Source organism: Bombyx mori, chromosome 23 (assembly GCF_030269925.1).
Source record: "Bombyx mori chromosome 23, ASM3026992v2".
NCBI classification, from domain to species: Eukaryota; Metazoa; Arthropoda; class Insecta; order Lepidoptera; family Bombycidae; genus Bombyx; species Bombyx mori.
In genome coordinates, this window is record NC_085129.1 from 1,418,839 (window position 1) to 1,432,298 (window position 13,460).

At 38.6% G+C, this 13,460-nt stretch overlaps 2 protein-coding genes across 2 annotated transcripts in view; one reads left to right on the forward strand and one right to left on the reverse strand.

Annotated features, from left to right (window-relative positions):
- LOC101743882 (uncharacterized) overlaps positions 1-13,460 on the reverse strand; it is a 253,724-nt gene that overhangs the window by 111,298 nt on the left and 128,966 nt on the right. The gene's annotated exons all lie outside the window — the stretch shown is intronic.
- On the forward strand, positions 498-1,766 carry LOC101739678 (uncharacterized). The gene has a single exon (XM_004925410.5). The coding sequence runs from the start codon at positions 838-840 to the stop codon at positions 1,528-1,530; it is 693 nt and encodes a 230-aa protein (XP_004925467.2). The 5' UTR covers positions 498-837; the 3' UTR covers positions 1,531-1,766.

Sequence of the window (13,460 nt, forward strand, 5' to 3'; positions counted from 1 at the left end):
TAATTTTTATACCGTATGCAAAGATTAGGCAAGATTGATGACGAAAAACCTATAAGGCTGATTTATGTTGGCCTAGTGACAGACGACCGCACGGCTCGCAATACAAGACGAGGACTTTTGGAATTTAGACCTTTGCCTTATGTCTCGCAGTGACAGTGACATATTTTTTCCGCGCCACAACCTCACTCTCTATTTCTAGAAATAATTATCTATACAAAAAAAAGGTTGGTGAAGAAAAAAGTCGGAAAAGTCGCTGTAGGTATATTTTAGTGACAGTCTAGCACCGAATTAAATTAAATGAGATCTTTCATAAATTTTTTTTTTTTTCGCTTGCTCATATATAATTGGAAGGAATTTGAACATTTCTACTGAAAACTCTTTTACATAATAAATGCACGTGACGACACACGTGACGTGTTCACATACAACCAATTACGCAGTCAACCCTCGCATCCAAATGATTCACGCCATCAAAATTCGGTCAGGCGTCGCAAATAACATTGGCGCTTGGTGCATGGCCCAACGAACTCCATAATGGACCAAGGATACTGCATGCATTATGCATATTTGTATCGCAATTGCTAGAGCAACGATTCTTGCCATCCCGACGCAGGTAAACTAATCAAAACACCTTCTAATTAGGCAGGGAAAAATTTCTCCACAATTCATGAATATTTAAAAAAGTAATTTTCGTAAGGCCACCTCCGGGTCGTTCGTAACCGTGTCACGTACGCTAAAACAATGACACTGCTCAAGAAACTAATCGTTCGTATTATGCAATCCGCGATCTTCGCTTAAGGGGCCAATGTCGCCTACCACTCAATCAGAATATAGATTATGAAGGAGAAACGTCCGGTGCGGAAACTGATAAACGGAAAGAAATACTATAAAAGCCTCAAACTATTTGACGGACAGCATCATTCGTTGACAAACGGTCCGAGTAGCAACATGAAATCGTTCGCTTGTGTCGTCCTTATCGCAGTTGTCGTGGCAGCCGAGCCTCCGAGCTTCAGGCAGAACTACAGGTTCCAGCGACAGGAGGTGGAACCACAAGCTCCTGCTGACGCGCCCTACGCTCCTGCCGGGTTCAGACCAGCGAAGCCGTTCAACCTGCCCACTCGTCAAGAAGCAGCTCCACCGGCCACATCTTACGGCGTCCCCGACGACAGCTACCAAGCACCGACCAACACCTACGGTCTACCACAAGCAGCTCCCGACACAGAATACGGTGTGCCTCGCGACGAAGAAACTACAACCGAAAACGCGGAAAACCTCAAAGTTGAGGGTATAAACGAAAAACTCGAAGAGGCTCCGAAAAGTGACGCCGAAGTGGTGAGTTCGCAGGGCTCTTACTACGTCCTCCTGCCTGGATCTCAGCTGCAGCGGGTACAGTTCCAGACGGAGAACGACGTCAGGAACATGGCGTACACCGCCCGTCTTCAGTACAAGAACGAAGACCGCGCTCCGGTGTATGTGTACACAGCAGTGCCGCAATACCAGCCTTCTGCTGCTTACATCCAGCTCTATTAGACTGAAGGAACCGATCATTCAAATTCCAACCCTCACGCCAAGAGAAATGGTTTGAAATTTGAATACTACGCTTTGATGTTTTATTGAAAACGGTTGAATGATTTTGTATAGGATTAAGTGGGACCGCGGGTATGCCCGGATAGTCACGCCATTCAACGATTGAGTTGCGCGCGACTGCTTAACCAAATATTTATGTAAATTATTCAGGTAGACAATAAAATCCATGCTTAACATAATTTTCAGTGTTTTAATATCATTTCGTTTACAAGACGTGACCTATTTATGTAAAGCGTGTCAGTGGTAAGCAAATTCGAGAACAGCGCCTAAAATATTCATGCCAAAAACGTTTTTACCCATCGATTTGTAAATTAAATGTTCTAGTACTAAACCAATATGTCCTTTTTCCAAATTACCTTTTTTTTGAAGTGAATCCGAATCATTATCAACCCGCAAAATTATAATTTGTGAGTCCGCGCGGGTAGGTGACACCGCCCTGCCTATTTCTGCCGTGAAGCAGTAATGCATTTCGGTCTGAAGAGCGGGACAGCCGTTGTAACTATACTGAGACCTTAAAACTGATATCCCAAGGTGGGTGGCGCATTTACGTCGTAAATGTCTATGGGCTCCAGTAACTTAACACCAGATGGACTGTGAGCTCTTCAACCCATCTAAGCAAAAAAAAAAATCTTTTGTGCATTCCCTCAGATTACCGATGCTTATAAACAATTATAAAACCAGGGCCATAGTTGAGCCGTTGCCTAGACCCAAACTCGTTTGAAAAAGACATGTATGTATTAGAATAGTTAGGTGTCTTAGAAGCTAAGGCGTTCTGGCTGGTTTTAAATCATAAAAGGAATAGGAATAACGGTTATTCTACTAAGGAGATAAAAATAGACTGGAAGGAGTAGAGCTCTCTCGACGCGGCGGAGTGTGGGAAAGGGAGCAGATATTTGTGTAGCTCCAGACAGACCCTGTTAAAATGGACGGCTCGTAAAATTGATAAGCGACGTTTTAGTTCCGGAATCATTTGCGGAACCCCTTTCATAGCCGAAGCATAACTGTTTTCTTTTAACATAAAAAAAAAACATCGTTCAAATTTTTAAAACAACCACCAGTATATTGAAGTTTTGAAGTCGTCGTGGCCTAAAAGATAAAACGCTCGATATATAAATTTGTTTATATAGTTGCACCAACCAACTAATAATCAATTTATAATGACAATTTGACAATAAGTTCGTGACAGAAAACACCTCAATTATAGGTTCATCCGAATATTTGCCAACGTCTTCAAATTAGAAAAATTAAAATTATAATTTGCGTAACTACTGGTGGTGGGACCTCTTGTGAGTCCGCACAGGTAGGTACCTCCGCCCCGCCTATTTCTGCCGTGAAGCAGTAATGCGTTTCGGTTTGAAGGGTGGGGCAGCCGTTGTGACTATACTGAGACCTTAGAACTATATCTCAAGGTGTGTGGCGCATTTACGTTGTAGATGTCTATGTGCTCCAGTAACCACTTAACACCAGGTGGGCTAGGAGCTCGTCCACACATCTAAGCAATAAAAAAAAATAGAAAAATATGAATAAATTGAATAAAAATACAATGAATAATTTTAAGAAATATACATGTATCAAGTGACGTGAGTGTGCCGATATTCAAATCTCGCAAGAATCGAACAATTGTTCTAATGAATTACATTGTGCAATAAAAATAAAAACCCGTAAAAAGTATAATTTGCGTAATCCTTACTGATAGCAGTATTGTGAGCTAGAACGAATCTATACGACTGTCTTATCTATTTTGGCCACAAAGTCAAATAATTCGGTCATTTTTTAATGCGAGCCAACTGTCGCCATTGACCTCATGTCACAAGGTGAGTGGCGGCATTCACGGCATGATGTCTAAAGGCTCCGGCAACCACTTAACAACATACGAGCCGTCAGCAGGGTTGGTTTACCCATACACGTAATAAAACGCAAAGAGACTACACTTAAGAAAAATTTAGTTGTCGAAGAATATCTCTCATTATGTAAGAGTTTATGAATTAAAAACATATATATTTAAATGTTAAAATATTCCTTTCGTTTTCCCAAACAGCATTGTTTAGATTCAAACAAACGATGTTACGAGAAACATGCCCCAAATTATTTTGTTTTCAGTATTGAATATACAAACGTACATATTTATTATGGTTGTCGAATCATGTTTTATGAACATTAATATTATCAACGTAATATCCATAAATGGAGAGCTGTTTTTTGTTTGTTTTCATTATTAAGAGTTGTTTTAAACTTTCGCGACTGATTAAAATTTAAACACTACCCCATATATAACTGATTCTACTAATGTTTTTTCATGTTCCCTTTCTCAGTGGGATTAAAAACCCGTTAAACAATATTGTTTATAGTCATGAATAAAACTTTGACTGACTCGAGACCTTAGAATTTATATCTCAAAGTGGGTGGCACATTTACGTTGTAGATGTCTATGGGCTCCAGTAACCACTTAACACCAGGTGGGCTGTGAGCTCGTCCACTCATCTAAGCTATAAAAAAAAAATTTTAAGTTTTTTATTAAATCAGCTTGTTTGTTTAACCTATTATTATTGTTTATTTATTGTTAGTATACATATTTTTTGTTTTTTTTATTGCCCCTGTAGGCACCCACCTGATGGTGAATAGTTACCGTCGCCCATGGACTTCAGCAATGCCAGGGGCAGAACCAAGCCGCTGCCCACCGAATTTTGTATAATATCAATTATTTAAAACCGAGGGTAAATAATTCTACTTTTAAGTTGAGGCTATAGCATATAAATGTCGAATGAACGCAAACTTCAAAATCACCCTCATCATTCTCCTATCCTTCTCCCAGTCACCTGGGGTCGGCGCAACATGTTTTCTTCTTTCATACTCCGTTATCATAATTATACCATTTCTTCGCTCACTCCCCTCTAACCCATTTATCTTCTTTCACGCAATCCATCCATTTCTTCTTAGGTCTATCTCTTCTTCTATAACTTCCACATTCATAGTTAACACTCTCTTACTAACCTCATTTTCATTTCGTCTCATCACATGTCCATACCATCCCAAACGCGCACTTCTCGGCTTCTCTGTCACAGGTGGCACTTTCAGACTTCCTCTAACATATTCACTCCGTATTCTATCCATTCTCGTTACTCCACACATCCACCGCATCATCGCATTCGCATCTCTACTGCACGCAACCGCCTTTCAAATTCAAAATCACCCTATGAACCCAAAATAAGTAGCGAAGTAGTATAAACACAGTAAAATATTTACGCTGTCAGCCCTCACTAAAAATGCTTCTGTATTGCGTGGCGCGACTCAACTTGTCACAAATACAATGTGTTTGCCAAACACACTTCTGTATCAACAGCATTAGACACAGTAGTGTGGGGGCAACATGCGAAAATATGAAATGCTTTTGTCCATTAAAATACTTATTTAATTTCAATTATTTGAGATAGTATTTGACTTCTACTAATCATATTAAATACTAGTTGTGCCAGCGACTCCGTCCGCGTGGAATAGCGACTTCGGGCAGTAGGTTTTGGACATATCTTTTGGTTTATAAGCACCGTCATTTGGGTATTTAGAAAAATCTAATTTAAATTAATGCTTCTCTATACACGACATTAGACGTATAGCCATCGGGGATCAAAGCATACAGGTTGCTAGAATTGCTAACACATGACAGAGCTACATAAAACTGACCGCGTGAAAAACAGTTAGCACTTAGGTCTACACCCACAACTTTTAACGTCTGACCTTGGGCTTTATTTATTATCATCACGAAACATAGGCTCGCTGGAAACGCGATCGGCAGTGAGTCGTACTTCCCGTTCTTCAAGTATCTCCTGAGACCGGACTTTTGCTGTCCAAGCCCTCTGAGAGCTCTGACGGATTTCTCTATGAGTAAAGGTCTCAGACTCAAGCGATAGTGCATGAGCTTCGCGATCGACAGTGAGACTTTTTCTCGTTCTTCAAGTGTCTCCTGAGACTCTCCACCTCACTTAAGCCTCTCAAGGCTATCAGCAAAGGAAGGGAAAAAAACTGGATCCACATATTTGCATACTGTACCAGCCTGTACCTCTACCTATACTATTCTTTATTTATTAATTCGAGAAACAAACATTATAATAACATACAATACAATAAACTATAATAATCTCCAAACGCTTGAAGGAGGTTACACATGATGCTAAGGCTGGCTGGTACTTTGCACAGAGAGTGAGTCTGGCTGTCCAACGAGGCAACGTAGCCAGTATCTTGGGGACTGTGCCTCCTTCAAGCGCGTTGGAAGATCTGTTCTACTATATAAAAAAAAAATAAAAAAAAAAAAAAAAAAAAAAAAAAAAAAAAAAAAAAAAAAAAAAAAAAAAAAAAAATACAATAAACAGATACTATTTTACAAGCTATCTTTCTCCATTCGTTCGGTGAATCTAGCATGACCCCTCTGAAGTCACTATAAGAGGAACAAAAGTTCAGTCATTGTATTTACTTGTGGAAAAATATTAGTTTTTAAGAAGCTATCTATGAGGTGCAGCACGTAAAGAGATCCGTTCTTTTGCCTAAAACAATATAAGTGCACAGCTGAACACAATCCACGAAAAAAAAGAAACAGGAACTAAAAAAAAAAAAAAAATCGATTTTTTTGTTGGATTTTCTATAAAAGCGTATTTTGTTAGTTTTTTTAAACTATTATTTATTTTTCATCTTTTCGTTGCATTCAAATTTTTTCAATATATTTATATTTCAATTTTTTTTTAAATATTGAATTGTCATGGGTCCTTAATAAGTAAGTATACCAAATTTCGAGTTGATCCGACGTTTTGAAGGGGGTCAAAATCATGTTCAAAGATTCCGTTACAAACATAAATTTTATATACGTCTGAAGCTAATAATAAAAGCGTATTAATATCTAAATATCCAAATAATATAGCGCAATAGTGTATGACGTCTCCTACGTAACCACATCAACAAATCTTAACGAGGCAAATCCATACAAGCGCATACAATGCGGCTTCAAACAAAAGGCTGTGTCGCTTGCCTTGTTCAGTCACCAATGAATATTGAACACCGCGATATCATTAGTAAGTTTACGCGACTTTGGTTCAAGGGTCTCCCTATTGTTTTACGGGTTGCGTATTCTAAGCAAACAAGATAGTACATACATATATATTATATACTTATATATATATATATATTTACTAACGATCACGCCACGGTAACTGGTCCCGTGCTAAATCCGTAAAAAGCTAGTGTTACAGGTACCAGATAACGGAAATAAATGTAAGATTTTTATTATACACATACATATATATAATATACATCCATAACACTGGAAAAGACATTTTTATATTTATCATACAAATATCTTCCCTTGGCGGGATTGGAACCCGCGACCCCCTTGTGTAGTGACCATGTCACTTACCACTACACCAGACAGCCGTGAAAATAGACATAGGCCGTTAGACATACATACATATATGTATGTCGGAGAAGCCACAATTATTAACACAATCGTCAGACATCGTAGGGGCGCATAGGGTGATCGAGCTAAGAGAAATATTGAGTACACCAATCATGTTTGTTGTCTTAGAACAATTTAGAAATATTCTCTTGACGTTAGCAAATGAAAACGAATGACAGTTCTTAGGACGGAGGCACCGCTCTTCAAGAAGGCTGGTTGGTAAGTGTATGGCGTCTACTCACTCTACTCCCATCGGCTAGGCTCTGTCGTAGCACGAAGTTAGCCGAGTTCCGACGTTACCGCTATCGTGCTGCCATCTCTCGGAAATCGTGATGCGTTTCGTTTAGCTACCAAACTAATGACCGTCTCCGACATAATACTCGTATTTAATAATATCAATAATATGTATTTGAAAATTTAAATGCTTCTGGGACGTTTGTGGCCGTTATATATTTAATGAAGTACAGTTATGGTGCGGTTTGTTCTCGTAAATAGTATAATTAGCAAACTTATCAAGAATCCATGGATAACTTTTTTTTTTTAATTTCGCTGTCCGAGCCAATACCGACAGAATAAAAAAATCGTGAAATATTAATTCGGTTTTCTGTTTAGTCATGTTTTTTTTTGTAAAAACTACATATTAAGGGATGAAACGCTGTTTGATTTAAGCAACATTTTTGCAACAGGGGGGGAGTCGTTCAAAGTTTAAAATTTGGAAAAATATGATAAAAAAAGCAGCTATTTTATTGGGGTAAACATTTTTTTTATTTTTTTTTATTGCCCTTGTAGGCAGACGAGCATACGGCCCACCTGATGGTGAGTGGTTACCGTCGCCCATGGACTTCAGCAATGCCAGGGGCAGAGCCAAACCGCTGCCTACCGCTTAATACTCTCCACAAGCCTTGTTTGAAGAAGGACATGTCATAGCGCTCGGGAAACACCGTGGAGGGGAGCTCATTCCATAGCCGGATGGTACATATGGATGGATAAACATAGTCGAATTTCAATTAAAAACATCGAATTGTTAATACTGTAGCGGAAACAGATATGCCGCTCTTGAATTTTGATTTTCTTTTGAACTTTAGGACTGTTTTCGGTTAAATTAAAAGATGTTTATTTTTTGAGATACCAGTTGGCGTGTGTATTCTGAATTAGCGATCTCACAATTTTATAGGATAGTGGGGCCAGGGAACAATATTCTTATCCAATAGCAACCGCACACGTTTCTAGCGTCACACACAGCTCTATAATTATTGGTCGCGAAAATTTATACATTGATACCAATATAATAATACTAATAATAAAATACAGATACAATCATTTCACAGATACAATAATACCAAAATAATAATGCTAATTACAAAATACAGATACAATAATTTCATGGATCGACATCCTCAACATTGCAGATGCGTGAACAGATACTAATATCAAATATAATAGATCTTTAATTACAATGATAAATATCGCGTATTAAGCGAAATGTCGCTTAAACCACAATCAACCTTGCACCCCTCGATATCTTCATTAAATATACGAATTAATAAAGAAAATTCACTGCTTCACTCAAAAATCCAAAGAATTAATCCACGCTTACAATGCTCTGACTGATTCTCGATTGTAGTGCTAAATACACGTGCATTCTCAATTTAATCTGAGAATATCTACATAATTCAATTGCTTAGTTGGTTCTGTGTATACAATCTGTATAGTAGACAATGCAAACAAACAATACAAGCTACGTACACTGTCCATTGATGTTTGAACAGGCCACGTACAGCTGTGGAACGCAACATACTCATATTATCGTATAGATAATGTGTGTGACGAGTCTTGAATACGCATTTGGGGAAAGGCATATATATGTATTTAGTTATTGTCAATGCAATTTAACTGGTGCATGCAATTTTTTTACTGGTGGTAGGACCTGTTATGAGTCCGCGCGGGTAGGTACCACCGCCCTGCCTATTTCTGCCGTGAAGCAATAATGCGTTTCGGTTTGAAGGGTGGGGCAGCCGCTGTAACTATACTGAGACCTTACAACTTATATCTCAAGGTGGGTGGCGCATTTACGTTGTAGATGTCTATGGGCTCCAGTAACCACTTAACACCAGGTGGGCTGTGAGATCGTCCATCCAACTAAGCAATAAAAAAAAAAAAACTTACATAACTAACTTAACTAGTGGTCCCGCAGTAGTCGAAATTCGACTATAATGAATTTAAATAATAAGTTTGAACATTATTATGGTTCTACTGTCAAAGACTTATTATTATACTTCTATAATCACAGATTTCAACAAGACTAGACTCTACTCAAATAATATTAAAGATAAACAATATTAATTTATTCTCAATTAGACCACAGCTTCAGCAATAAACAAATAGTATGCATGCGTGTGGGTGTCATATACACGGCAGTGTGTGTAATGTTTTTTTTATTCATTTAATACATTTTTCATGCATTATTTAAAAAAAAAATTACATTCTGCACTCCACCCTTATATTCTTTATAAGTGTGAGAAATTTCATACTCCTCCATCCGCGCAATTTCCGTAAAAAGGGGTATAAAGTTTTTGCTTCCCGTATTAATATATAGATTTAACTTAATGAATCCCTAATGCCTTCAATGTGCTTAGTGCGAGTTTTTTAACGTTCCCAATAGCGTAAGCGTTATCTTAAATTTGTATGCAGTTTGAACAGCGTCCCTAGCGGTAAACGTAGCCAAAGGTTTCAAATACATACAAATTTGAGTTAACTTTTACGCTATCCAGAACGTTAAAAAACTCGCACTAAGCACACAAGTCAGGGGAACATGAGTCTGTTCATTGTTTTGATTAAAAAACTGGTTCCCGGTTATCTCGAGTTTCTTGATAACATCTGTCTGTATGTGTGCTATCAAATCAAACGTAAATATCAAGAAATATTTTAAATAGAAAATTAAATGATAGTTAACCCAACATTACAATGTTAACAAATAGCACTTTAGTCATCCGTGACCACAAAAATTGTATTCGAAACGATATATTGACAGGAAATAATATATTGACAGGGAAAATGGCGGGATTAAACTTATCTACCAATTCTTAACTGCTGCCTACTTCAACCAAGAATCATTTCGTTATTATCATCAGCCCACTTGCTGGTAAGTAGTTACCGTTGCTCATGGTCATCACCAATTTCAGGGGCAGAGCCAAGCCGCAGCCTACCTATAAGTAGTCTCCGCAAGCCTCGTTTGTAGAAGAACATCTCATAGCGCTCAGGAAACATGGAGGGGAGTTTACTTTCAACATGGATGGTACGTTCCAGAAAAGATCTCTGGAAACGTACAGCTATCTATTACATTTTGGAGTTAACCGGTATTGTAATTCTATTGCAAGTTGCGCTCAAGCGGATACTTATATCCTGATATCAATAGAGTCCGGTAACATTTGCCTTAACGGCTTTAATGAGGATGCTTAAGACGATAAGGCGACATAAAAATCTCATATTTTTACAATCTAGTAGACAATTGTTTGACTATGACTATTGCATAACATAATAAGAATACCTCGATTAGGCCGAATAGCAATAATCGCGCGGATGCGCAAACATCAAAAGACCACTCGGATTAGGCTTTGTTTACGTTTTATAACTTTTCAAATCTAAATTAATGTTTGGCTTTGGCCTGGCTTCATAATAACGAAATGTATTTTTCGTTAATTGAATTTACCGTTACATTATTTGCTTGTAAACTTGACGGACGCGTGGGAGTAAAATTTAATTTTGAAATGAAAAGTCCATTTTCGAGCACGTTTTGTTTAAATTAGTTTGTTGCTTATTCTTTTTTAATAACCGCAAGAGGCAGATCGGCCTAAAGAACTATGCGCCACTTAATATTAAGATGCGACTAGAATCCATGGATATATTTTCCCTACCGATTCACTGGTAGCCTAAGAGGTTATTTTAGTTACGCGCGGACGGATAGGTGAGCTCACGGGCTCAACCTGAAAGATTTTGCTAACACTAGCAAGAGCTGTGCTTCGCAGAATCTGCCACTGGAAAGGGAATCGCGACCCACTCAGGATCCGGCGAGAAACTCAGTGGGCTGTGTCTATGGGTTAGTTCGCTCGTCGTAATCGAAGAGTTCGACGAGGAGCATGGTATACCAACATGATTACCATTATACCTTGGTATCTTGCACCCTTGAGACGTTAGATGAAACTCCACGCTCCTCTATAAACGCACGATTGCTTAATGTCGAAAATAACAGTGATCATGATTCAAGAGCTAACAGATTAAGATTGGAGAGTTTTTTTTTTATTGCTTAGTTGGGTGGACGAGCTCACAGCCCACCTGGTGTTAAGTGATTACTGGAGCCCATAGACATCTACAATGTAAATGCGCCACCCACCTTGAGATATAAGTTCTAAGGTCTCAGTATAGTTACAACGGCTGCCCCATCCTTGAAACCGAAACGCATTACTGCTTCACGGCAGAAATAGGCGGGGTGGTGGTACCTACCCGTGCGGACTCACAAGAGGTCCTACCACCAGCGAGCGTGTGGATTACCGGGTTATTTTTTACTTGGATGAGGGAATTAACTCGCAATCCAATTACAGTTCTACTGAATTAACTGACTGAACTGAGTATAGCAACTAACTAAGTAGTCAGGATGATGGCTTCTCTATGGGCTTACAATATTAACAACAAAGCTCTCTGATTATCATACTGCAGCAGCATACTGTAATCGCCATCTGGCGTTTACTAGTGGTAGGGCGTATTATGAATCGGGTAGGTACCGTAATCCTTCAGAGGAAGTTTGGCTCGGGACGAAAAAAAAGGCAATACTATCCTAACTATTTCTATCGCGATGCAGTCATCCGTCCCAGATTCTTGGAACAGCTTCTATGAAATACAATTAAGACGTCATCCCAAAATGACCACACACATTCAAGTTGTGATATCAAGTTTTAGGCGGCTTGGCTCTGCCCCTGGCATTGCTGACGTCCATGAGCGACGGTGACCACTTACCATCAGGTGGGCCATATGCTCGTCTGCCTACAATGGCAATAAAAAAATTAAAAAAACTATGTTCCCGACCATTTCATATCAGGTCGGCCGGGAGCCCGTTCACCGATGCCATAAAAAAAAGATGTGTGGTACCGTGGGACACCGGATAGGAACGAAGTTTCTTATTATAAAAATAATAATTTTAAGTTCTATTCGAGGTATAAAGTAAATAAAACTGAAGTTTTCGCAACAACCCACGGTTATTCGGTAACGTGCGAACTTATTGTGGTACACTTCATTCACGGTTGTTTGCATAAGAGTTAGTGTATTGCGCAAACGAACGCTCTGAGATCGTGGTCAATGAATGATAAAAAAATATGTTATTTTTTGTACGTTATGACAAAGTTAAGTCATACACTGTGTGCATTACTAATTTGTACGTTATTACAAAGTTAAGTCGTACACTGTGTGCATTACTAATTTTTACTTTATTACAAAGTTAAGTCATACACTGTGTACATTACTAATTTGTACGTTATTACAAAGTTAAGTCGTACACTGTGTACATTACTAATTTGTACGTTATTACAAAGTTAAGTCGTACACTGTGTGCATTACTAATTTGTACTTTATTACAAAGTTAAGTCATACACTGTGTGCATTACTAATAAAAATCTTACATTACGGACGTTTTTCTCCCGCTTAGGGTACCTCTCCGCATTGTCCTTTAAAGAACTTCGTTCCAAAACTCCCTGCCAGTAACTTTAATGGGAATTATTTGATTCAATACCCCATCATTCACTCTTTTTTAAACAATTAACTTTTTGAGAACTCGGTCAAATATCTTAAAGGAAGCACCAATAATTGACAAAATAAAGAAAAACAAAGAATATTCCCGGATACACTCTTCTGTAAATTCGTGAAATATAAAAGATTTTACTTCCCGGGGTATTTTTTTTTAATTTGTCGGCCCTCGTCGCCTTTTGACCTTCCCTTCGGTGGAATTCTCTCATAATATTTATGTGACAATGACTTTTCAGATAGAATTACAAGTCCTCCGTAAAAAAACGTTTGGGGTTCAAATATACGGAAAGGAGTGTTAATTTTAGAAAGACCAATGAAAACGAGGTACTTGTGACTAGCCCGTTTTTTTGTCGTACAATTAAAAAAACTGTGACTGATATAATTATATAAGTTATTATGTGACTAATATAATATGTACCACTTTTTACTGGTGGTAGGACCTCTTGTGAGTCCGCGCGGGTAGGTACCACCGCCCTGCCTATTTCTGCCGCGAAGCAGTAATGCGTTTCGGTTTGAAGGGTGGGGCAGCCGTTGTAACTATACTTGAGGGTGGGTGGCGCATTTACGTTGTAGAGGTCTATGGGCTCCAGTAACCACTAAACACCAGGTGGGCTGTGAGCTCGTCCACCCACCTAGGCAATAA